Source organism: Sceloporus undulatus, chromosome 3 (genome assembly GCF_019175285.1).
Source record: "Sceloporus undulatus isolate JIND9_A2432 ecotype Alabama chromosome 3, SceUnd_v1.1, whole genome shotgun sequence".
Lineage (NCBI taxonomy): Eukaryota > Metazoa > Chordata > Lepidosauria > Squamata > Phrynosomatidae > Sceloporus > Sceloporus undulatus.
Genome location: NC_056524.1, coordinates 88730747 through 88758369, shown reverse-complemented (window position 1 = coordinate 88758369; position 27623 = coordinate 88730747). Strand labels below are relative to the sequence as shown.

The window sequence follows — 27623 nt, the reverse complement described above, 5'->3', positions numbered from 1 at the left end:
CTCTTTATTTTCTCTTAAAACTATAAACCAGCCCTGAACATTGTGACCATTTGAGATGCCAACATTTAATAAGCCTTTTTTACTACCATAATGCCATGGTTTGTGACATTTTGTGCTGCTACCATGCAAGATCTGTGCCTTAACTACTGAGACAGCAAGCCTATTCTAGTAGTTACTATTTCTTCCTTTTTATATATATATAAAAGAACTAATTTAATGGGGTTTAAATCCTTCGCTCACATTTTAACTAGCCTCAACACCAGAGATATTTTCAAACTCCAGAACTAGATGTTCTCATGCTTGATCTTCAGAGAATATTATCTAGAGTGGGATGAATATTTCAAGTTCTACATTACCCTTTCTCAGTATGTAGAGATATACTTGTTTAATTCATTTAACCACTTGTGAACACCCACCCAGCATCACTTCAGAGTGCCTTGTAACAGGGGGGAATTTGGGGTTAGAATACTCTAGGCTTTTCTCAGAATATTCTGGTCCATGTGACCATGGTCTTAGATACCTCTTTGGCCCTGGAGGGAGTTTAAATCTTTCCCCTTTTGGTCAAGTCATGAAGAAAATCCCTTCACTGAAGGGGCTCTTAGCACTGGATAGAAACCTTCCATTTCACCTGGTAGTAGCAGCAGCAAGCAATAGTAGTATATTGATGATGATAAAGAAGTCTTGCCTTTCTGATAAAATGATTCTCTTGCGCTTTGATATCGAGTTGTTGGGAAATCCTGTTCTTTAAGAGGTCCAGGAGAAGCCCGGGTTAATAATAATTATTATTATTATTATTATTATTATTATTATTATTATTATTCTGCTTAATCACTTGGAATCCAAGCAGATTACAACAATAAAAGAGGATACAGTTAAAATTCTAAAACCCCTTGGGTTGGGTATAGGATGAGTACTGCCTGGTGTCAGAGCTGTGCAATAGAATCCATCCCTGTGATTTTACATCCCATGCCTAGCATGGGAATAAAATCCATTGCATTAATCTCCCAAATCACATTGCCAGGCAACATCAGAATGTGGTCAAAATTGCATAAATTATGGAGGAATAACACACAGATTGGGGAAGCTGCAGCAGTTGCTTTTGCCTAAGCCTACTGAAAAGAGCAACACTCTGTCCCTTCCTGTCTTCTCTTCATTGCTGAGTTGATTGAGTACAAATTGCTTTTGAACTCTGAACTCACTTTGCAGCAACTGAAAAAGACCAGGATTGGGGGGGGGGAGAGAGAATAGGAGGAGCAGAGGGAAACTGGAACTTTTTAAAAGTATCTGAAAAAGTGGGAAGGCAGAGGATTAATTATGACAGTCTCTGCCAAATTGGGATAGCTGGAGGATATACCACTGCTCGTGCCCTGATATTATCCCTCTCATTTAGGGGTTATCTTCCTAGATCCCTTAGGGCATCCTCAAACTTTACACCTAAAGAACTGACACAAAGAAGACTTAAGGGCTATACAGACTGCCCTTTTGGGGCAGTCTGCAGCCACCTCTTTACTGGCCGGATTGGTGCTGTGGCAACTGCATGCCACGGCACTGAACTGACTTCCATAGAGCACAAAAAGGAGCCAGAAAATCCAGCTTCTTTTTGTGCCCTCGAAGGCGCACCAAAGCCACACCGCGTGGTGTGATGCTTCTTTGGCACTGTGCCGTTTGGATGCAGCGCCAGAGGTGTGTCATCATGGCACGTGCCATGTGGACCGGCGCTTGCCAAAAGGGCACCCTGGTGTTGGCATTAGGATGTTGAGCATGGGGACGCTCAGCCCTGACCCTGCTCACAGGCCAGTGATTTTTGCTGGTCTGTCCAGGACCTCAGTTAAAGAATAGGAATAAGTTACTCCTGAAATTATTTTCAGGAGCCCTAAGAGGCAAACCAGCTTATTTGTTAATGAGATAAACTCCTTAGTCTGCTTATCAAGCTGGCTAATCATATTTTCTGATGATGCCAAATTAGGAGGGATAGCAAATACCTCTGAGAACAGAATCAAAATTCAAAATGACCTTAAGAAATTCAAAAGCTAGGCCAAAACTAACAAAATGAATTTCAACAGGCAGAAATGTAAGGTATTAAGGCAGAGAAAGTGAAATGCATAGATATAGAATGGGAGACACCTGACTTAACAAGACTACATGTGAAAGGGATCTAAGAGTCCTAGTAGACCACAGGTTAAACATGAGTCAACAGTGTGATACAGCAGCTAAAAAAACAGTGTGATTCTAGGCTGCATCAATGGAAGTATAGTGTCAGATCAAGGGAAGTAATAGTGTCACTCTATTGTGCTTTGGTCAGGCCTCACCTGGAATACTGTGGCACCACACTTCAAAAAGGATTTTGACAAGCTGGAGCATGTCCAGAGAAGAGTAACCAAAATGGTGAAGGGTCTGGAAACCATGCCCTGTGAAGGGTGACTTAGGTAGCAGAGTATGTTTAGCTGGAGAAGAGCAGGTTAAGAGGTGGTATAATAGCTCTGTTTAGTTATTTGAAAAGATGTCATACTGAGGATAGAGCAAGTTTATTTTCTGCTGCTCCAAAGAATAGGACCTGGAGCAATGAATTCAAACTACAGGAAAAGAGATTCTACCTCAACATTAGGAAGAACGTCCTGACAGTAAGAGCTGTTTGATAGTAGAATATGCTGCCTCAGAAAGTGGTGAAGTCTCCTCCTTTGGAGGTTTTAAACAGAGGCTGGATGGCCATCTGTTTTGAGTCCTTTGACTGTGTATTCCTGCATGGCAGGGGGTTGGACTTGACAGCCATTGAGTTCTCTTCCAACTCTATGATTCTATGATTTCCAGTCAGCAGGCAACTTGAGGGCATATATGCACAGATGCACACTGGCAAGAGAAAGGGGAGTTCCTGCAGGATTTTCTGCTTATGAACTAAAAAGAATGAGAGCATTCTTAGTAGCACCTTTGAGACTAAATGTGTGAAAGAAGTTGTAGCATAAGCTTCTGTAGATTTGGCCTATTTCCTCAGATACATCTGTTCATTCCATGCATCTGAGGAAGTTGACCAAGCCTACAAAAGCTTATGCTACAGCTTCTTTCACATACTTAGTCTCAAAGGTGCTAAGAGATCCCTTTGTGTATTCATATTCCAGATGGAAGGGCTATCCAGACAGGCCAGAAAGGCCAGCCTGGGGGCAGAATCAGGGTGCAGTGTCTCACTCGCCCCCCCCAGGGCACCCTGACAATGCACACTGCTCCAGATGTTGCATGGCACCATGGCCTGCCTCCAGCATTGCATCCAGATGATGCAGCACTTAAGGGGTGCCACATAGCCGCACCACCACAGCTATAGCACCCTTTTGAGGGCACAAAAAGGAGCTGCTTTTTGCAGCTCCTTTTTGTGACCTCAGAAGGCTGGATCGGGGCCGTGACATGAGGTTGCCATGGTCCTGATTTGGCTGAAGAAGGGGTGGCTACATGCTGCCCCTTAGGGCCTATATGTACAGCCCCTGTCACACAGCTATGTCTCTTAAAAAGACATGGTTGGTTTGAAGAATTAATGATCAACTTTAGGCAGTAGAATGTCTTGGACTTGCACTGAAGATGAGTATCTATATAGTTATCATGACAAATTTCCCACATTTATATTGGAAATGTACATTCATTGGTATCATGTAATTCATTGTGACAAAAGTAATGATTATAGCACTGTTTGTGAGTTAATTTAATGTCTCTGCCATTAACATTCTCCCATTCATAGCAAAGAAAGCTTTTACTGTCATGATTTCTCTTTCTTGGCCACAGTATGCATACCACTCCATTATAATCTAATCAAATATGATTTGTTTATTCTAGTTGGCTACACAATGAATGACCTGATATTTGAGTGGATGAGTGATGCTCCAGTGCAAGTAGCAGAAGGCTTGACTCTACCACAGTTTATTTTGAAGGAAGAGAAAGAACTTGGTTATTGCACAAAACACTACAACACTGGTGAGCATGTGTTTATTCTTTAAATTAACAATTACCACTAGTAATAATAATAGGAATAGTGTAGGCTGTGTGAGGAGAGACAAAACTTGAAAACAGTCTGTTTTTGCGTTGCCATGCTCAATATCCACCAATAACCATGCTGGCTGGGGGAATCTTGGAATGGTAGCTCAAGATATAACTTTTCCAAACTTTGGGTAGCTTGTATGAAACCTGGTGTGTACAGTTCTGTGTTACAAAAGGTCATGGCCCTAAGGATAAACTGTTGAAATCCACCAGTTGCTTGTAGAACCTCATTGTTTGTGAGCACTTTTCCCTATTATAGGTAACGTTCTATCACATGCCTCCCCAAGCTGTAGTCTGAGGACTAAGACAGAGGCATTTTCAATACTGGTGTTTAGTTAGTTGCCAGCGTACTACTACTACTACTACTACTAATAATAATAATAATAATAATAATAATAAATGATTCATTTATAGCCCACCCAATCACAGTGTACTACTACTACTACTACTAATAATAATAATAAATGGTTTATTTATAGCCTGCCCAATCACATGGAATAGACCCACTGCTCTAATGACATTGCCTTAGTCCCCCCACACTGAGTGGTTCAAAGCCATCATCCTGAATTTCCCACAATGCCCTGGAACATGACCATATCTCGGACATTTTGAGAAATGCAAAATAGCAGCTGTTCAAGCTTGGCAGCTGTTAGAGCTTTTAAATGACAATTCCCAGAACCCCCCAGCCAGAACTGGGCATTTCAAGAGTTGTAGGTCCCCAAAGTAATGTTTCCAGGCTTTGTTAAATCTTTGTAGAAGAAACATAAATACAAACTCTTGTTCATTGTATGTTTTTCATTTAGACTTTGGTGTTAAATCACATTTTCTGTGTTAGCCTAAATAAATTGGTCATACCTATATACTTATCCTCTACTGAAGCATTTTCAGGGTCACCTTCAGGGAATAAACCAGTCCAGTATTGTGATTTTTAGAGTATTCATTTTAGAGGGTTGGCAATTCATACTCACAAAGGCTTCAATCTATGACAGAGCTGGATGAACTGAAACTCAGTTAAAATGAGAGGTTTAAGAGTGTCTGATGTGGTACTGGACTGTGGCCAGAATACATAAATTTCCCACAGCATTTATGTGGTTCCTTAAAGATCTATAAATTTATTATGGCAGAAGCTTTTGGTTCAGCTCCATCAGACACATGATGTCTTACTCTACCAGTTTGCCATAAAATCTGAAATAAAGGCAAGCATTAAGAACTGGGTTAGAGCAGAGATAGGCTACAAGACTCCCCATGCCCCCTACCTACTCTGTCAAGATTTGTAGAGTTTAAATTTGTTTACATCTCCCCAAAGCCTTCAGGACAATCATCTCCCATTTTGCAAAAACAAAAACAAAACCCCAGAGGCCTTTTTTAAAAAGCCAGTGTCCCCCAAGTGCTTCTTGATTGCAGCAGAATGACCAATAGCACCTATGCTAAATCTAGGAAATTAGGAGGAAAATAAATGTCAGCTCCTCACCACAGTCTAGGGGTGGTAGGCTGTTGTGATTTGAAGCCAGGTTGGGGAACAAACCAGATTTGCTGATGACTATGAGGAGACAAAATAACTGGTGCAAAACTAGATCTAGTAGTTTTTAAAATGACTGCAGTAGACATTTAAATCAGTGACCACCTATTTTCACACACCATTGTAGCCAGACTTCACAAGTTATGTGGGAAACATTCTAAAAATGCCAAACCTGTGGGGTGAAATAGTATTTCAGATATTATTCCTGACCAAAGGAGTGAGAACCCCTAGTCTCTTAGGACGTTATCACACAGGAGGAATGTCTCTCAATTTTGAAAGAAAAGAAAGTAGAGCCAATTTGAAAATGAACGCTGTTACGCAGATGGTTATCAAATGCACAGAAGAACACAGCGCCCATCCCAAAGCCAAAGTAGCGTGAATGAAAAAGAAATTATCATATGCGTATGTACCATTCAAAGTCTAGAATTCGAATTAGCCTCCCTGCACATGTGTAGTGAGGGCAGTATCGGACCGTGATCTTTTTAAACTTCCGGCAGGGCTTGCCTCTGGTTCCCGTGGTTTTGCCTCGTTTCACATTATTTGTTCATTCATTATCCTTTATTTCACATTATTTAGGCAATTCACTTTATTTGTGCATTCATTACCCTTTATTTCACGTTATTTAGGCAGTTCACCAATTCAAAATCAGTCTAAAGCAACCTTGTACTTGGTTTGAGCATTGGACTATAACTCTAAAAGGCAGGGATCGAATCCCACTGGGTGACCTGGTGTAAGTCACACTCTCTCAGCCTCCTAAGAAAATGGCAATGACAAACCCCATCTGAATAAACCTGTCAAGAAAACCCTGTGACAGAGTCGCGCGAGAGAAAGAGAGCGCCAATCCCCTCCCTCTGGTTGGAGAGGATGAGTTTTGCAAAGGAAAAGAGACAGAAAGGGCTGAGAGGAGGAGGGAGGGAAGCAGTGTGTGTGTGTCTCTGGGGGGAGGGAAGGCTGCTTCATCCCCAAACCAGCTCCAGAAGTACTCCGAGAGGAGAGAAAAGCCCCCCCACACCCAGAGGGAGGAAGGAAAAAATTGCAGCCAGCAAAGGAGCTTGGGAATTGTAATCTGATTGGAAGGCAATCCAAGGGCGATTGAGACATGTTCCATACCTGCCAAATTCAAATTGAATGCAACTTTGGAATGGAACAGGATTTGTAAATTCTGTATTTCCCCAAAGTTACACATCTCTCAGTTGATCCTGGATTGGGTTCAAATTGACCTAGCATTGATTTTGATTATAGATGATAACAACTCGCGCAATAACGTGAATCCACATGATTGCATCCGGGATCCCACTGCATTGATCTTCCAGTTTCCCCCAATTTCACCCGTGTGATAATGACCTTAGAGAGATAAGGGAAAGAATGTGGGTCAGCTGTTGATATAGCGAGACCACTGCCAAATATGTTTACATTTGAGTGCTGCTACCTTTTTACAGAAAGGATTATACCAAAGGTCTTTGTGACTCAGTACTCAGGAGGCCTGAGGTTTGTATGAAGGGGAATCTTAGAATCACAATCATGGAATCATAGAGTTGGAAAGAACTACAAGGGCTATCTAATCCAACCCCCTACCCTGCAGGAAGACACAACTAAAGTATTCCTCAAATATGTTAGTCTTTGCTCCCCTTTGCACCCACTTGAGTTACATGGTGCCATTCTGTGCCTGCTTCCTCTTGTGGCAACATTCTGTGTATTGTTGGCATGCTTTTTTTTCAGGTGGCCAGCACTTCATCTCACCAGAGACACAAAGGGAATGTGTGCTCTTCCAGGATCCTATAAGGGGCTGATTCAATTCACTAGCCCTTGGCACTTGCCCACTCCCTTAGAAATCAAAGGAAAAAAAAATGCTTCCAGAAGTGTCACTGGTAAAATTGATGGAAATGAAATGATTTCACTGAACTCCCAGAAATACTTCTTGTCCTCTCTGCCTCTCTGCTCAGTGCCTTGAAAGAGGAGAAAGTAGGGCCCAGGGACCCTGGGACAGTCTAGCTTTCCAGACTGTCCAAGGTCTTGTTGCACAAATCAAATACCCCTGTGGTGTTCTGGGATGCTTCTGATATAAGGAGCCCTGAGAAACGTAGTTTCCAAGGAACCTTGCATCTGTACTAAGTATCTGAGCACCCAGATACTCTAGGGTCCCTGATACTCTGTACAGTAGCATTGTAGCTCTTAGGATTTTCCAGCAAGAGAGAAACATTTGGTCTAGATTCTGAGCCAACAAAATTAATTTTAGCAGCAATGCCATTCAATATGAAATAAAGCCAAGCACTGGGAATTTATATCCAAAGTCAGGCAATGAATTAGAAACTTTGGCTACACCACTAGTTCTGATGGCCAAGGACACAAGCCCTTGTTCAATTTTTTTAAAGCACTTGTTTCTGTGATAGCATCACACTAAAACCATCACACTGTAAACATGACATCAAATGCCCTGATCTTTGGGTATAAAATGTGTTTATCATTTTTAAAACCATTTTTAAAAAATAAAAAGCTGAAAAACAAATATACGTCTCTCTGATCCTGCTTGCAGTATTAAATTCTGTCCAAGAAGACAAATGGAAAAACTATGTTATAGTCAGTTATGTGTCAAGTGATATAAAAGTCTTCATTCACAATACAGTGGTCACTAGTGCAGATGTGAGCCAAAATAAGAATTTGTGCAGTATTTTAAAGGGCTTGGTGAAAGAACAGTCCTGAAATGAATGAATAATATCAGACATTTCAAAATCCATGTGCCTAAGGCAGTTAATTTATGCTCATAATAAAATAAGATTAAAATGTACAAAAAGTGATTTATAAAAGCAATTTCATGTTCTAGGAAAATTTACATGCATTGAAGTAAAGTTTCATTTGGAGCGTCAGATGGGATATTATTTAATCCAGATGTACATTCCTAGCCTGCTGATCGTCATTTTGTCCTGGGTTTCTTTCTGGATCAACATGGATGCTGCTCCAGCCAGAGTTGCCTTGGGCATCACTACAGTCTTGACCATGACCACTCAGAGTTCAGGCTCCAGAGCTTCTCTTCCAAAAGTAAGGCTCTCTCCCTTTCTCCATTGCTCACTAGTGGAAAGCAGTGAACACTATTTCATTCTTTGTCTTATATTTTTTAGTGGTTTCATGCATTTTAACTGCCAATTAGATGAATTCTTCTTATTTTCTGTGGTGGTAAGATCTATGGTTTGCCCCCAGTGGTGTCATTCTAGTAGCACAATGCTCATTTTCATTTGCTCAAGTGTCAAATCCAATACTCTGATCCCAATCCCACAAGCTATATTACAAGCTATTGCACAATTCATGGCAACTGTTTTGGCTTAGGGTGATACTGTAGAAATAATGCAGTTTGATACCTCTTTAAGAGCTGTAGCTCCATTTTATGGAATCTTGGCATCCGTAATTTTATGAGAACTTTAGCCTTCTTTGCAAAAACATGTTGGTGCCTCATAAAAGTACAGATGCTAGGATTCTGTAGGACTGTGGCAGTCAAAGTGGTGTCAAACTGCATATAGTTGGCCCTCCTCATTATCCATGGATTCAACGATCTAAAGTTTAAAAATATTCAAAAAATATATAAATTCCAAAAAGTGAACCTTGTTTTTGTCATTTTATATAAGGAACACCATTTGACTAAGCCATTATATTTAATGAGGATTGAGTATCCACTGATTTTGTTATCCACACGGAGTCCTGGAACCAAACCTCAGGGTCCACTGTACAGTATTTCTACGGTGTAGATGCACCCTTCGTGTTGCTTGTATTAGTTGTGTAAGTGATTCTGCTAGTATTTGTACTTGTGATAGTGGAGCCACACTCTTGTACTTTTTTGCCAGCTGTAGAGTGGATACAATCCTTCCAATTTCATTTGTTTGGCTTGATGAAAGAAGACAGGAATTCAAATATATAATGAAACAGAAAGGAGCAGCAGGATCAGAACACATTCTAGCAATAAGGTTTTGTTGGCAATATTGCTTTGCTGTTTAGTGTGACTAAAATATTGATACATTGTTACATTTCAATGATGTTAAGAACAGTGGGAGATATACTGTACTGTCTATGGAGATTATTGCATTAGCTTCACTGCCAAAATAGACCTGAGATGTAACTTTCTTAAGGCGGATCTTATCACATTCGTGTATCACTGGGCAGTATACAGCCTGTATGCAACCCAGGCTTTTCTCACAGCTTTTCAAGAACAGGATTTTCCCATTCTTGAAATGATGTGGGACAATAAGCTCAGGTTGCATATGGGCTGCATACTGACTGGCGCCTTAAGAAAGTTATATCCTGGGTCTATCCAGGCAGTGAAGCTAATGCAATAATCTCTCACAACATGCTACACATTCTCTAGTGCTGCAAAAACCCAGCAGGACTCCAAGGATCTAAAGCTGTTACATCTGCTTCATAGACTCTACTTTTGTCCCTCCTATACTTTTGCCCTGTATTTTGTACAGTCAAGCAGGTTGCTCTGGAAATCAAGGAGTGGACATTAGGAGAATAACTAGGAGAAGAGTGTGGCTCCCTGGTGATTTCTAGCTGGACAAATTAATGTGAGTTTTTCTTCAGCAATGAGTCTCTGTTACAAGGTTGGCCTACACAATGACCTACCTGAAACATTACTGTCAAGGTGACTTCATTGGCTTTGTATTGTAAATTGGGGAGGAAGGTAGCTCAGATGTCTGTGGGGTGGTGAATCTACTCCAGTTTTAATCTCAACTTTAAATTGTTATCCAAGATGCTGAACCTATTTGATGTATAGGGTTCAGGCATGTTTTGAGAGGGCTTGGGGGAGACACTTTTCAATGAGTGCTGCTAGGTTGTGGAATTCACTTCTACAGAAGGTTAGATTAATCCCCTCTGCTCTCTTTCCAACAGCAGACAATGACCTTTTTGTGAAGTTGAAAGCTTCCATGGCTGGCATCCATATTTTTTTGTGGGTTTTTCAAGCTATGTGGCCATGTTCTGGAAGAGTTTATTCCTGACATTTCACCAGCATCTGTGGCTGGCATCTTCAGAGACCTTTCTACTTAGACAGGCCTTTGGTTCTTAAACACATGTGACAGAAGGATCTTTTAATGTGTATTCTGTGCTTTGAGATGATGATGATTGATGATGATGATGATGGCTATTAAATTGTTTTAACTTTGTACCTTCAATAGAATTGTTTAATTGTTGTTGTTGCTTTAACTTTCGTAGAAAGTCCTAGAATGTGCTAGAAGCATTTTGGACAGGGCTTTGTGCACAAGATCAACAACCTGATACACAGCACCATGGTGATAAAGTGAATCCTTGGTTCAGTTATGGACAACATTAGCAAGAAATGACATAATGGACAGAACTACTAAGCCACTAACTGGTTTAAAAATTCTAATCATACCTGTGAGTCTTGGCACAGGAGTGGCAAGGAGGAAGAAATCCAATGCAAGGAAAGACAGTTTTCAAAAGAAATTGATCAGAGAAGTGCGGGAATGCATCAGTTAGAATGCAGGCAGGAGGAAAGGGAAATCTCTCTCCTGGCAGTATTTGACTAAGAGGTTATTCACACTGTGAAAATAATCCAGGATGAATCTCTGTTGTTCACATGCATCCCAAATGCATGTGACCCAATTAAACTTAAAACCTGATTATGTTTTTGGGGGTCTCCAAAAACCCACTGAACCCAAGATATTCGAAGCAGGGTTTTTACTGGGGTTTTTACTGAGGTTTTTTTTTTTTTAAGATTTGCATCATTGACAGTGTGAATAACTGATATGAATCAACCTTGATTCCTTGAATGTGTTTTGAATACATTTGTATTGTTGTCAAGTGCTGGCATGTGTGAACAATCAAGCTCCCAGAGATGTGTAGAGATGTGGTTCTATAGTGTGAATAACAAACTTGGAATGTGTGAGTAAGGTTATTTGCAGAGTTCTGCTAAAAAAAAAATCTGAATGACCCCTAAAGAGTAGGGAAGCTTACTGAACTACCAAGCTCTGAAGGAAGGAGTTTCTTCCTGTGATAGAATGCAGTGGGAGACTGAAGCACAGAAATATCTCATTGTGGTACCCAGTAGGATGCAAAATACTAGGTATCTAAATGTCCTTACTGCCCGCTGCTTACTGATTCACAATCCCTGAAAATCTCAATCTTATTGCATGACAAACTCCATTTTAATGCCATTTCCCATTCTTGGAGAAAGATTAATTATATCATGTGTAAACCCACTTGGAAGTTTGGTATGAAATTTGTGACTTACTTTTGAAACAAATGAGTTTAGGATCAAACTACATTATTTTTAGGGAGAATGAGCCTTTGGGCAAGGAAAGATTTGCTGCTGTTCCCTTTTTCTCCTAACAATAGATAAAAAACATAAGCTGGGTTCCCAAGCAAACAGACAAAGCCTGTGCCCATGGGATTTATATGTACAGTATATAGGCTCTGCCAGATCTTCAAAGGAACATGTGGAGGTACACACACATTGAACATCTGTACAGGGCTTGGTTGTTATCCAAAACCATAATCCACAATGACAATATTGGCAGCCCATGGTCTGAGCTGTGAGATGAGGTAATTCCCCCATCCCATGCTCCCATTGTCAGCCATCAGTAAAAAAAATAATGTAGCAATATTTTTATATGCTGGGTTCTGTGTAAGTAGAGTATTTTGGTGAAACTTTGACATTTACACTGGTTTTGTTGATGTTACTCTTCTGGGGGTAAAATGCAACAGCACTGAAAACAATCTGGTGACTCATCACTGTTGGTTCAACTTCCTGAATTGTTTTTCAAAAGGCATGTTTTTTCTTGCAAAATGCAGGAAGAAATCCTTCATGACATATTAAAGGCTTCTAGCTGGATGTTTTCATTCCAAATATGTGGGACCTTTTCCAGAAAGCTGTTTAGGCCATAATTAGCTGTCTTCTTCCAGCTCAGACTAACTATCCATCACGAATGTTTACTTTGATGCTTAGCTCTCCTTTGTGAATGTCTATGTGTCACTTTAAAAAGAAGTGTTCCTACTGTGGATGGCAGTGACTCTCCAATGGCCCTTTACCATCACCAGCTATATACAGCGAGTCTTTGGTATTTTTATTATTATTATTTGCCACCTTTATTCCTGGAGGGATCCAAGATGGTTCACAGACAAAACATTTAAGCTGGGGTTTGGTTTCAGGACCAAATCCATGGATGCTCAAATCTAATTAAATACAATGGCATAGTGAAATATTTTAAAGCCATAGATGGTTGAATCTGTCAATAAACAAATCATGGATATGGAGGGAAGACAGTAATCATTTAAATGAATTGTGCTAGGATTGAACTGGGAATCCTCAACATCCAAAGCATCCACTCTGTCACAGAGCTTGAAGTGGAAGCATGGTGGCAGAGAATGAATTCAAACTTTGATCTGAATGTAGCCAAATAATTAATTCGAAAATGCCTAAGCTGAACATCTGTGCTTCCCCTGCAGTTCATAATGGATAGTTCCCTTGTTTCCTTGTATCATGTCTTCTGAGGAGTAATAGTAGATATTTCATTTCATTCTGGAGAAATATGAAGTTATTGTGGTATGCTGGCTGGTTGCAGCTGAGGAGAGATCCATGAAAAAGAATGCATCTGCTTTTGATGTTAATACCTAGTATTTAGAAGACATGAAGTTTACTTCTCTGGAGGATTATTGATATGCAGTCTAGCTTGGCTTTCTGAATATGATTCAGAAACATTCTGTGAATGTCCTTAGAATTATCACAAATGTGTACGCCTGGAACAGATAGCCCCAGTACAGGAAGTGTGTGTTGTTTTTCCTAATGTTGTGAGAATGATTAAGAATGGATATGTGTGCACATGAGAGTGAATGAATACAGGATCTCCCTGCCAGCTTAGAGCTTTGATGCACTCAGATGTTGTTATCAGTGTGCTAGAGATGGTGTTCCCATCTCTAGCACACTGCCCGCAGAAGGAAACTTCTCTCGGGTTGAAAAACTTTCCCTGTTCCCACATAAATTTATGCATGTATCTAAATAGATTTTTAAATTAACACCAACCAAATGCATGCTCAAGCTAGAGAGAGAGAGAAAGAGATAACTCATTGGTACCATACTTTTCATATAATAGCTTATGTTTAACTACTTTCCTTTATATAACATTGGGTTTAGCTCAATCTCTGTATGTATCTGCAAAGACATGGAGATATAATGTGTACACACATGTATGTATATGTGTGTGTGTATGAGAGAGAAGACAAGAGATGGCAAAATTTTGTGTCTAGTTTCCATGGAAATGCTGGCAAGCATTGACATCAACAGGTGTACTGCATAATTATAGGCAGCGATTCTTATTTAGCCTGAGAAAAAATTAATTTGCTAAATGGCAAGAAATACTCTCTTCCATACATGGAACCATTTCTTTATTTCTGTGCCTAGCTCTTTTATGAGTTTTTTTAATTCAGTATTTTTTTTTAAAAAATTATACAAATGTTGCACAATGTGATCTTTTTAAAAAGCCAAACATAATTCTGTAACTAATAACTTTTTTGGGGAAAGCTATTGTTAACTCTCACTGATGCTTCAAAGCCTTCTAATAGTGCTTTGCTTGTTGAGACTTTAAGCCATTATTTAATACTTTTTGGTCATGATTAAAAGGATGGGATGAGCAAGATACATATTGAAATGGCCACCACTTTTGCTCATTTGTTATATCAGCTATCTAAAACTGCCTTTGAATCAGCAAATGGACATCTCAGAAGCACCTAAGTGGGAATGTATTCTTTAATGAACACGGAAACACAAGTCCAAAGAATTTATACAGGATGTTGTTATTCCCTTTCAACAAACCTTTTCAGACTCTTGAAATATTTGGATTTTGAAAAAAAGATAAGCAGTTTTGATTGTTGTACAGATCTAAGAATTTTCTAATTGCCTTTTTGAATGACTGCATTCATAAAGCTTTTATATTTACACGTCATTCTTTAGCACTCCTACTGTGTCCTCTCATTGTTCCCTTTTCTTCATTTGGATCATTTTTATGAGTGAAACCATTTGGACCTGTTTCATCATATAGGTACTGTTTTCTTTGAGGAATAACCACTCCAACAAGGCAATTTTCTGCATCTATTCCTGTGCAGTACAAAAAAAAAATCTTGTATTTGTGCTTCACAAAGCATTCTTTGTTATCCATTCTTACCTGGAGTGCTATGGATTAAGGGTGATTTTGTATAAGACAAGACATTTGGTAGTGATGGAGGCTGGAGGAAGCAGCACAGGCTCAGGCTGGGAAATGCCTTGAGCTGCTCCTGAAGGCAACTGTATGTCACACACCGGCATATATTTTGCAACCAATTGTCATATGGAGTTTGTGCCCTCAGTTTGGGAACCATGGACCACTAGCTGGATGTTCACTGCCTCCTAGGAATAATATCAATACAAGGGAGAGAGCAGCCTCATCCAGTCCCAAAAGAAGTAGCACCTGCATGGTTTTGCATGCTTCTTTCTCCCTCCTATCCAGAAGGAACATCTGGAACTGCGGGAGGAAGAGCATTTGGGCTGCATCCATTGGCCAAGGAAGCTATTAACTAGTATCCAGGGAAGATCACCAGCTGGGGAAAACCCATCTGCAGTTTAATGTCTATTTACAACATTCTGCCTTGTTTGAAAACCGGTTCCCTCCTCATCAGATGCATCTGCACTGTAGAAAATGATGCAGTTGCTTTAACTGTCGTGGCTCCATCCTATGGGATTTGTAGTTTGCTGTCACACTAGAGCTCTCTGACAGAGAAGGCTAAATATCTAGCAAAACTACCAACCCCAGGATCCCATAGTACTGATGATTTCTGCAGTGCAGATGCTGCCCTCATTTCCCCTCGATTCTCATTCTTTTGTGTCTTGTCATTTTATTTTGTAAGCCAAACCATGCTATCTGATCCAGCCAGCCAGCCTCCCTTCCCTTCCCTCCTTCCTTGTTCATGTGACCTACCTTGGCCAAAAAAGCAGGATAAAATGTAGCAAATAAATCAATAGATATATTTTGCAGGATGGTTAGATATGAAAACAGGAAATACAGCTTTCTTTTCTTACCAAAGAATGGCTGACATATCATTCCAGAACAACAACTAGTTCCCATTTTGCACCAGTCGCTTGTGTTCCTTCTCATGAATGAAAGACAAGATCAATATATTATAGTTGTGTTACCACTTGTAGCTTATTTATCATGGGATGGTGATATATCTTTAAGGAGAAACATGTGCATCATTTCCTAGAGTGACTGGGGCAAAGATAGATGTTTTATAATCTTGGCAAAATCAAATACACATTCTGTGTGGAAAAAAGGGGAGAAGGGCCTTTGTGAACAGTATCTGCAGCTGAGCAAATTGGTTAATGTAAAAAAAAAAAATCCCCAAATGAGTCTGCTTCTAGGGGTTGATTAGCTTCACAGCTTCCATACATTAATGAGGTTTTTGCAAAAGCAGTTCACAATTTATTTATTTTTAATGCTCTGAGTGCTTATCTGATGTAAAGTCTCTCTCTCTCTCTTTCTTTCTCTCTGTGTGTAATGAACTATACTGCAGGTTCATTTGGTCAATTTTGTTCAAGATTTGGATGATTAGACTGCCTTCCTTCCAATGTGTTTGCCTCTCAATTAGAGATTGCCAGGCCTAATAGAATTGTTGATCCTTATAAAGTTCAAAACACATGTTCTTTTTCAGGCAGCACTGTGGAGACTAGACAGATCTGAAGCACTTGTCTCTTGTTCTATCTCCAAGAATGATAATGGCACTGAACCATTTTTTCCTGACAGAGGCTCTGTTACATATAGAGCTGAGCACTTCAAATTTGCCCACAGCTGCTCCATGTGTTGAGATATCAGAAAAACTACAACCTGTAACATTTTCTTGGCAGTGACTTATTGCCAGGCTTTGAAGGGGCATCATTCATCCATGTTAACCTCTGGGCCTTCTAACAGTGTGGCTGTAAGGGACTTTCTTTCCAGCCCTTCTCAAGACCTTTAGTTGGCCGAGGTGGAGTGAAAAATTGTACCTCCACCTTCACACCCAAGTCAAAGTATATAGTATCTAAAAACCAGCCAAGTTCTTTGGCACATGAAGTAGAAAATCCCACAACTGTCTTTCAACTCTTTGGCAGAAAAGCATGTAATATCAAATTAAATGACAAGCCATTTGCTTACTTCTCATTACTTTTCTACCTGAGGTGCCACTTCACTCTATATAATGGTAGAGGTAAGCTTTACTTCCTTTTTGGAGCAGGATTTTGCTTGAGCAGTAAAAAAAATATTCCTGGTTCTGGTGTGTTCAGTACATTTCCCAGCTCAAACATCTGGCTGGACTTTCCAATTCCATTACCCAGCTCATCTCTAACTGTTCAGCTTGAATACAGATATACCTTTGGGGGCACGGAGATCCAGTGATGAAAGTTGTACCTGTTGAATTGCACACACTGCGTCAAACATGTGGAAAGGGCCACAGCTCATAAATGCTTTGCACAGACCTTGTAATGTTTGTTTGCTGGATATGTATTCCAACATTCTTCCTAAAAGAGAAGAGGAGGTGAAGGAGAATACAATTAAAACATAAAGTAGCATCAACTATAAAAAAGAATCGAATTGAAACCCCAATTTAAAGTACAGTAATTTAAACCAGTTTGCACTCATGTCTCTAGGAGAGATGCAGCACAGGATCAGCATGGGACTGCCATACTCCTGGTTTTGTTTTGCCAAGATTATAGGCATGCCACCCAGTTCCCATTCGGATCATCGCCTGGCCAAGACTACAAGCTTTCATTTTTTTTTAATATATATAAAAAAGAGGATCTAGGATATAGGCACCTAAATTGTTCTTCAAGAAACAAGTCCAGTCCTCATTTTTTGATTCAAGGGAAGCGAAAGTGAGTGATGATGCATGTGGTATATGCTGCCTCGGAGGGTAGTGGAGTCTCCTCCTTTGGAGATTTTTAAACAGAGGCTGTATGACCATCTGTTAGGAGTGCTTTGATGGTGTCTTCTTGCATGGCAGAAGTTTGGGTTGGATTACCCATGTGGTCTCTCCCAACTCCATGATTCTAATTTCTCCAAACTTCACCTACCGCACAGGGTTGGTCTTGAGGATTCAATAGGAAGGATGTATGGAGCCTCAGGTTTACACAAGGAAAAACAGGCAGGATATACATCTGATTAATTATAATAAACAATAAATCTGTGTAAGAAACAAGGAAGAGGATATTGTAAGACACAAGGTGAGGTAAGAGAGAGAGTAGGAAAGAACAGTGTGAATAGGAGACTGAAAGAAGCAAGGGAGAAACATATTGCAAGGATGTTAGAGGAAAGAAGGGAGGGAACAAGACTTAAGGGGGAATGAAAGGTGTAGCAACAGAGTACAAAGAGCAAGAGAAAACAGGCAAGATGCAAGGGAAGAAGGTGTGGGATTGCAAGTGGCGAACAGGTGGAAAAGAGTGGGAGATGCACCAGAAGAGTTCAAAGAAGAAAAGGCTGCATGGCAGAGGCTTGAAACTGAGTCCTGGGAGGGGAAATGTTAGGAGCACAGGGAAAGTGGCAAGGCAGGAACAGGAGGAGGAGCAAAACAGTGTTATTTTTGCCTCCAGGTGTTGAGCTCCTTGAGGCAGCCACATCCCGATACTACTTTGAATATAGAAAGAGTGGGGGAAAGTAGTAAACGAGGATAGACAGAAGCTTCTTACTCTTTTTGATAACAATTAAGCTTGTTATTAAGCTTGATTTGAATCTTCAGAGTTTTGGAAATGTGTTCAAAATGATAAAGAAAAGATAAAGAGTTTTTTTGAACCACTAAATCTACATTTATTTGTTTTGATAGGATAGTATGGCGAGATAGATGCATTATACCTATCCCGCCTTCCTGTCCCCCTCCCAACCTGAAGGACCTGAGGGTCTCTCCAACCGTGCCACAAACCCTGTCGCTGCTCCTGTGCAATGCCAGGTCCATTAATAACAAGGCCCACATCCTCCAGGATCTCCTGGAGGACTCTAAGTGTGACCTGGCTTGCATTACCGAGACCTGGCTGGGGCCTGAAGGGGATGCTGTGTGGGCTCAGGCCCTGCCTGCCGGGTACTCGGTGAAGGACCAGCGCAGGTTAGGTGGGCGGGGGGGGTGTGTGTGGCCTTGGTACATAGGAACACCGTGTCCCTCACCAGGAACCACATCCGGCAGACCTCCTATATCGAGTGTATTTACCTGACCCTAAAGGCTAGGGACAGTCTAGGGATTCTGTTAGTGTATCGGCCACCCCGTGCATTAGCGGACTCCCTTAACGAGCTGACACAGTTGGTTGCTGAGCTGATGTTGGAGACGCCCAGGCTTCTTGTCCTGGGCGACTTCAACATCTCCCTCACGGCCAGCTATCTTCCATCCGGTGCGGCTCGGGAATTCATGGAGACCATGGCGGCCATGGGCCTGTCCCAGCTAATACAGGGTCCCACGCATTGTGCGGGTAATACTCTCGATTTGGTCTTCTGTTCGGATGCGGAAAATCCGTGGGCGGAAATAGTTAATATTTCCCCCCTGTCATGGACGGATCATTTCCTGGTAGAGGCGAAAATCAAGGCTTCTACCCAGATCCCCCCCGGGGGTGGTGGACCAGTTAGGATGGTCCACCCTCGAAGGCTGATGGAACCTGAAAGGTTCCAAGAAGCCTTAGAGGGGCTCACGGTTGGAAATGACGACGACTCTGTTGATGCCCTTACCGGTATCTGGAATACCGGCCTTTCTGGGGCTATACACAGAATCGCTCCCAAGCGTCCTCTCAGGCCCGCTTCCAATCGTAAGCCCTGGTATACGGAAGATCTCCGGGCGAGGAAGCGGGTTCTGCGACGGCTAGAGTACCGTTGGCGGAAACACCTTTGCTTACACGACAAGACTCTCCTGGACCGATTATTAAAGGACTACGGAGAGGCAATCCGAGCAACAAAGAATACGTTCTATGGTGCTCGTATTACGTCCGCTGAGTCGCGTCCGGCAGAGTTGTTCAGGGTGGTCAGGGAGCTAACTCAGCTCCCTCCTGCCCTGAACCAGATCCTTGAACCTTCTAAGGCCTGCTGTGACCTGTTTAACGACTTTTTTGTGGATAAAACTTCTCGTATAAGCGAAGGTCTGAACGCCGACGTTATGGCAGAGCCAAGGGTAGAAGTGTCCAGAGCCTCCGTGGACTACGTTACACTGGATGAGTTTGAGTTGGTGAGTACCGAGGATGTGGACAAGATCCTCGGAAGTGTTCGGAAAACAACCTGCTCTCTTGATCCCTGCCCCTCGTGGTTAGCGGCCCAGGGGGGACCGGCGGTAACGACATTGTTACGCCGGATTATTAACACCTCTCTCAGGGATGGGCGATTTCCATCGGATCTTAAATTGGCCATTGTAAGACCGATCCTAAAAAAGCCCTCCCTTGACCCCCTGGTACATAATAATTATCGGCCTGTTTCGCTGCTACCATTTTTGGGGAAGGTGATCGAGAGGGCGGTTGCGTTCCAGCTTCAGACGGTCTTGGATGAAACGGATTATCTGGATCCATTTCAAACTGGCTTCCGGGCGGGTCACGGGGTTGAGACGGCCATGGTCGCCCTGGTCGATGATCTCCGTCTGAGCGCTGACCGGGGAAGCGTGTCCCTGTTGGTGCTCTTGGACATCTCAGCGGCTTTCGATACCATAGACCATGGTATCCTTCTGGGGCGCCTGGCTGAGGTGGGAATCGGGGGCACTGCGCTCCAGTGGTTCCGTTCCTACCTCTCTGGGAGGTCCCAGATGGTGCAGCTGGGAGACGTGTGCTCCAGCGAGCGGGCCCTAAAAACTGGGGTCCCTCAAGGAGCCATTCTGTCTCCCATGCTATTTAACATTTACATGAAACCACTGGGAGAGATCATCCGGAGACATGGGGCGCGGGGTTATCAGTACGCTGATGACACCCAAATCATTTTCTCTATGTCTCCGACTGATGCAGTGACCGGGGATGGCGTCTCTCCTCTCGTGGCCTGTTTGGAGTCAGTAATGGACTGGATGAGGGAAAACCGACTCAAACTTAATCCAGAGAAAACGGAGGTACTAGTGATAGGTTCCCCCGGTCCAGGAATGGCGGTGGTTCCACCTGTCCTGAACGGGGTCACGCTCCCCGTAAAGGACTCCGTGCGCAGTCTGGGAGTGCTTCTTGATTCGTCGCTTCATCTGACTGCTCAGGTGAATGCGACGGTCAAGAGCACCTGTTATCAGCTTCGGCTGATTCGCCAGCTGCGCCCATACCTGGACCGGAGGGACCTAGAAACTGTGGTACATGCTCTGGTAACTTCAAGACTGGACTTCTGCAACGTACTCTACATGGGGCAACCCTTATACCAAACTCGGAAGCTTCAATTGGTACAGAACATGGCAGCCCGGCTGGTCACTGGCGTATCCAGGACCAGCCACATAACACCTGTACTTAAAGATCTTCACTGGCTGCCTATTCGCTTCCGAGCTCAATATAAGGTGTTGGTTATTACCTATAAAGCCCTAAATGGCTTGGGCCCAGGATACCTAAAGGACCACCTCTCCCCGTACAATCCGCCTCGCACCCTCAGAACATCTGGGCAGCAATTGCTGAAGGTGCCTGGGGCCAGGTTGGCCTCTACTACAAGAAGGGCCTTTTCCACAGCTGCCCCAGCCCTTTGGAATACGCTGCCCACCGAGCTCCGCTCATCTACCACCCTGGCCCAATTTAGGAAGGACCTTAAGACCTTCCTATTTAAACAGGCATTCCCCGATTAAGATCCTGCGGGCCTCCCTCCTCTTCCGTGGCCATGAGGACGGGCTATGGGGCTTTTATTGCTGTTTTAGTTGTATATTGTTGTTATGTGTTTTTAACTTTGTATTGTGTGCATGTCACACTGTTGTAAGCCGCCCTGATCTTCTTGGAAGGGCGGGATAGAAATAAAGATTTTATTATTATTATTTTTTTTTATTTGAACTGCTTACTCACACACATTTCTTAATAAGGTCCAAAGCACACTGCAGAAATAATCCAGTTTGAGATCATTTAAACTGCCCTGGCATAGTGCTAGGGAATCCTGGGGAGTGTAGTATGTTGCAGCACCAAAACTCCCTGACAGAGAAGGCTGAATGTTTCACAAAACTACAATTCCCAGATTCCCTGGCATTGAGCCAGGGCAGTTAAAGCAGTCTCAAACTGAATCAAGTTAAATTGGTTTTACATCTAAGTAAATGTGTATAGAAGATTTATATTTCTATTCACTAGAAATAACATTTACTTCTACAGTCTACTATCAGGGAAGCAAACAGCAGCTACAAGGGTAAGAACATATCAAGAAGCAGAAGTGTGATGTTACAGAGGAAACACGTTTCTCATGCTGATTTAGCACTTGCTTTGTTTTTGTTCTTAAAGGAATATCTTTTTAAAATTGTGAAGGTAGCAGTTGTGTTAGTCTTTTACAGCAAAACCAACAGTATCTTCTATCTAACCCTATCTATCTAACAGTATCTACTCTTAAAAACTAACAAGTTTTATTTGGCATAAGCTTTTGCAAACTGCAACCCACTTCATTAGATGTATGGCGAGTTGCATCACTTGGCAGGTATTTATACACATATTTTGGTTGGGAGAATGTAGCTTGTGACAACAGAAAGTGTAAACATTTATCATTACCTTGACTGCCATTGACAAACAATAATTGGTGGATCAACAGACATCTTAGCGTAGATGAGCTGCTTAACATGTGCACTGCAATGAAAATTCAAATAGGGCAAAGAAAGTTAAACTAGACTGTCTTCTACCTATAATAAAATATTTAGTCTGTATCTGAAGGAAAATAGAGAATGATTTCCCACCCATGTACCCTCCTCAATTATTTGCCCTTACTTTCCTCTGCATTTTGCCTTGAGAATCAGAATGCAGTCACTACAAGGGGCTTCCTGTCATATATTTATGGATCTGTAGCTTTTTGCCATAAGTAAAAAAACTAATGATAAAAAAGTTGCAGTGATGTGGTGAGAACACAACTGGAGGTGCCTGTTCATGACAAAATGCTAATATTATTGTTGTTGTTCTTTACTTGTAGTGAACTAAGTATATACATGTCTACTTTACATGGTTCTCCTGTCCCTATTAATTCCCACAATAACCCCATAAGGTAGGTTGGCATAGAGGTTGTGGTGGCCCACGATCACACAGCAAATTATTGGTCTAAGCTGAGTCTTCCTCTTCCACTTTAAACATTACTCTTTACTGTTTTTTTAGATTGGTTGTGACTATAAGAAATGGTACAAAGATTAAAACATAATGGATGAAGCATTGCAACAATTAATATATTCAATATGGATAATTAGTATAATTTGTATAATATGCAAAATAAATGCCTGGATTTCAGCAACTGAAATATGGCAACCCTAATCCCTAAAGGCATCAGATCCTGTCTGACCTTGGATGCTAAGCAGGGTCATCCCTGGTTAGTACTGTGATGAAAGACTGCTGATGAATACTATGTGGTGTAGGCTATATTTCAGAGGAAAGAACTGGCAAAACAGCCTCTGCATGTTCCTTGTCATAGTTTCCTATGAAGTTAATGAGACCATCATAAGTTGACAGGTGACTTGAAAGCACATACAAACCCACACACATACAAACAATCTTGGTCTCTTCAACAAATGTCAGGAAACATTCCATGCACATAAGAGCAAGCCTAGATCCTTGAGTATGAAAAACAAGAGTCTCAGTTTCATTTTCAAATATTAATTTGAAATGTATACCTCCACTCTGCACATATGTTCCCTTCCACCCAGAAGCTTAAGATTGCCTCTTTCTGACTGTGTCTGTGTATTTGTACCTCTGAGTCTGCATCTGTATGAATCTCTGTTTGGAGGTTCTGTTCTTATACCTTTGGTCTAACATAAACTGCAGAAATAATCTAGTTTGAGACCGTTTTAACTGCCCTAGCTCAGTGCTAGGGAATCCTAGGAACTGTAATTTATTGTGGCACCAGAACTGTCTGACAGAGAAGTAATGATCCTCCATGGCAAGAATGATATCTGTCCATATTGTTTTTCATAACAGCCATCAAGTTGAGTTCATCTTATGGCAACCCTAAGAATGAGAGACCTCCAAGTCACTCTGTCATCACCAGCACTGCTCAGGTCTTGCAGACTCAAGGCTGTGGCATCATAGGGTTTTCATAGTAAAAGACTTTCAAAAGCCATGCCTTCTTCTGCACAGTATTAACAAGTGTTGTCACACAAAACTACGGTTTCCAGAATTCCCTAGCATTGACCCAGGGCAGTTAAAGCAGTTTCAAACTGGATTATTTAACTCTTATTTAAAAAGGAACCATCCCATAGTGAAAAGCAAGAGTGTAATCTGTCCTGGAAGGCGCCCTGATTTCCCCTCTGTTCTCTCATCCATCCAGCCTTCAATGTGAGCACAGTTATGCCTACTGTAATTTTGTAAGTTCTTTGGCATTGTTTTCTTTTGCTTCATCTTTTAGACCAGTGATTCCCAATGTGGTTGCTATGCCCCCCGAGGGGATGATTGAAAGATCCAGGGGGGGGGTGAGTGGGAAAGGGGGCAGTGAGGGAAAGAAGACAGAAGGGCCTTCATTCAGAAAAACTGAACCATCAGCTTTAGGATCATGGTGGAAATGAAGATTGACTGGGGAAACAAATTCAGGGAATCTTAAAACCATTTCACAGCCTCACTGATCACTTCATGTGGTGATGTCTCCCACACTTTGCCTGCCCATGTGAGCTCACTCTGTTAGCCACAACTTTTGCTGGTAGCAATAATGGCAGTTGGAACCTTGTGATACTTGGGTGCAGGGCATTGCTTATTTAGCTTGGAGCACTGCCATTTTGGGACAGTTGGACTGACTGGAGCAATGAGTTAGAGCAAGTGGTGGTGGAGAAGTGGCAGAAAAAAATTAGCTTTCAAATTTGGGACCCTGTTTAAGCTTTGTGAGCTTTGGTGGGACTTGGCTGACAGGTTCAGTTGCATTGCTACTCCTGATTTCTTTCACAAGACAGGCTGAGAGAAGAGGTAGAAGAAGAAACAATACTGGTGTATGTCGGGGTGGGCACTTGAAGCTGTGTGGAGAAGACATGTCTCTGGGGAAGGCATATCCAGGTTCAATGCTTGGAAAGAGTCTGTCACCTTGGAGTGGTTCCTATCATTAAAATCTTTCCCTTTCCCCACCCATGACAGTCTCCAGTCCAGAGCATGTGGCCTCTGTAAACCCCTGTATGCATACACCAGCTGTGCTCCTCTCTGACCCAATGAAGAGCAATTTATCACCCTTCCTTGCCAGGGAGAAGCTGCGCCCAGTCACCTTAGGAACAGCAACCAAGCAGCAGGCTGAGCAGTGACTGAGAGGCTTCTTGCCCACATTGGCCTTCACTGGAGGAGTGGCATGGGTAAGAGGCATCTCAATTGCAGGTCAGCCAGTTGCTTGGTTGCTGCTCCCAGAGTGACTAGGTGCAAAAGGAGTAGTGACTGAGCAGCCAGTTGAGCAGCAACTGAGAAGCCTCTTGTCCAGGCCAGCCTTTGCCATAGAGTTGGCATCAGTAAAAGGTTTGTCAGCTGCTCGGTTGGTGCTCCCAAGGTGCAAAAGGAGCAATGACCTAGATTGATTGTTTTGCATCTGCAGTACAACATTACACCTAATATCAAGGAATACTCAGGGGGGGGGGGGGGGGGCACATGGGTTGTCACCCAAGTGGAAAGAGGGCAGTAGCAGAAAATTTTTTAGGGACCTTTGTTACAACCTCCTATGTTTTACCCTTGTGTTATCCATCGACCATATCAATATTCATTATTTTGGCCCCAATGAAGTCAACCTATAGTCGAGTATATACAGTAAATGAAGCTTTCCTAGCATTTCATCCCCATGCATGGAAACACTTCAGACTGCTAAACTACGGCGGGTTACAGACCGCCCATTCGGGGCGGGCTGTACCCGCCCCTTTCCCTGGTATATCGGGGCCTCAGCTGCTAGAACGGCAGCCGCTGAGGCCCCGATCTGCCGCTTTTCAGGCTGCGGGGAAGCAGCAAAACGCCGCTTCCCCGCAGCCTGAAAAGGGGTGTTCTTGGGGCTTCAAGCTCCAAGGACACCCCGTGGTGGCAAGGAGAAGGAGAAAAGGGCCGCTTGGCCCCTTTCTCTCTTGCTTCGCTGGGCGCAGCCGTCTGAAGGATGCGCCCAGCGATGCAAAGCGGCGCAGCAAAACCAGGAAGGAGCTCCGAAACGGAGCTCCTTCCTGGTCCGCGCAAAGGGCGCACTAGGAACCCTGGCGCGGAGCGAGGACGTCATGTCCGCGCCGCCCCATCTGGAACGGCCGCCATCATTTTTTACGCGCAGAGCGCGTATTAGGGTTAGGAAGGTGTGGAAGCCCTGCACCTCCCTAACCCTAGTACGCTCTGCGTGTACTTTAATGGCGGTGTGTAACCCGCCTACAAGAAGCAAATTAGGTCTTTTCTTAGAAGAAGTAAAATAACTGACAGAAAGAGCATTATCCATATGTAGCCATTTATGCTCCTGCATTAAAATAAGAAGTCTGAACTTACTTTTTTCCCTTCTTTTTACCAAAGTAAAAAGAAAAGAAGTTGCAGATTTAATTGAATTCTGAGTTTAATTGTCCGCAAGAAAATACACTTTTACTGCAGAAGAAAAGGAAATATAGTGAGTGGGGTGGGGAGGTTGGAATGTGTCATGGATGACAGAAGAAAGTGTAATGAACCATTAAAATATAATAATTTGATTCAATCAATTATCTCACCAACTAAATACTTTTATATTTATTGCTGCTCTCTCACACAGAAATAAATATCTCAATTATAATCATTATATGCAATTGTTTTATTAGGATTGAGGGCAGGGATTGTGAAGGAATCTGCCAACATTATAGTTCTGAAGAAAAACATGATGATGATGACGATGACGACGACGACGATGATGATGATGATCTCACTTTTCCTTTAATATTTCTTTAATATTCTTATTTAAATTATTTATTTTTTATTTATTTCATTTATTTATTAAATATTTATGGCTTGTCTTAAATCTGAGGCTTTAAGGACAACGTGCAATCAGTGTAGGTTGCCAACAATTTTAAAGAATAAAAATAATTTCAAATGATTATAAGTATATTAAATTATTTATCATTTTAAACAAGGCAATTTAAAACCAGTTAAAACAATTTTAAATAATGCAAAACATAGCACATGTACAAAATAATAATAATAATAATAATAATAATAATAATTCATTTCTTACCCGCCTCTCCCCATGGAACAACAATAATTAACAGACAAAAAACATCAGTTGTTTGTGATAACTTCAGTTAGTCCTTGAAGGTTTTAATAAAAAGCTGTATTTTGACTTGGCACCAGAATGACAGCAGTGTTGGTGCCACTTGGGGCTCTGAAGGGAGGGTGTGCCACAACAGAGAAGCCCCTCTCCTATGTCCCTCCACATTGTATTTCCCCTATTAGTGAGACATGCAGGAGACCCTTTTAAACAGACCTCAATTCTTGGGCATGCGTATGTAGGAAAAGGTGCTCCTTGAAGCACTGATATTCCAATCTGCTTAAGGCTTTAAATGTTATCACAAACAATAGCAATTGCAAGCAATAGCAAGTACAGTTTGCCCTCTCCATACGCGAGGATCCGTTCCAGATTCCTCTGCATATGGGGAAAAACTTGTAAGCTCAGCCCCCATTGGCTGCAATGGAGGAGTGCTTCTGCATTGGGCGTGGTGCGCGCGCCATGGACACACACACCATTCATCGCCCGGTGGCTTAACCTTCTGTGTAAGGTTAAAGCTGCATATGGCGCGGGTGCACTGTACATTTCTATACTGCTTAACAGTGAACTAGCACTCCCTAAGTGGTTTACAATGTGTAAGTCATTTACCCCCAATAAGCTTGTAATCCAACTACTCCCAATAAGCTGGGTGCTCATTTTACCAACCTATGAAAGGATGGGAGGCTGAGTGGACCCTGGAGCCCTGCCTGGAATTGAACTCACAACCTTGTGGCTGTGAGTGGCTGCAGTACCGGCAGGGCTCCTCTTAACACCTTAATTCAGATGAGACATAATAA

At 42.1% G+C, this 27623-nt stretch overlaps 1 protein-coding gene across 5 annotated transcripts in view; it reads left to right on the top strand.

Moving 5' to 3' along the window:
* Window positions 1-27623, top strand: part of GLRA2 (glycine receptor alpha 2) — a 168938-nt gene that overhangs the window by 71147 nt on the left and 70168 nt on the right. For all 5 annotated transcript variants that reach the window (XM_042461133.1, XM_042461130.1, XM_042461131.1 and 2 more), the window contains 2 exons: window positions 3817-3954; window positions 8358-8572. In XM_042461133.1, the coding sequence (XP_042317067.1) occupies window positions 3817-3954; window positions 8358-8572 (353 nt within the window). The remainder of the gene's footprint in view (window positions 1-3816; window positions 3955-8357; window positions 8573-27623) is intronic.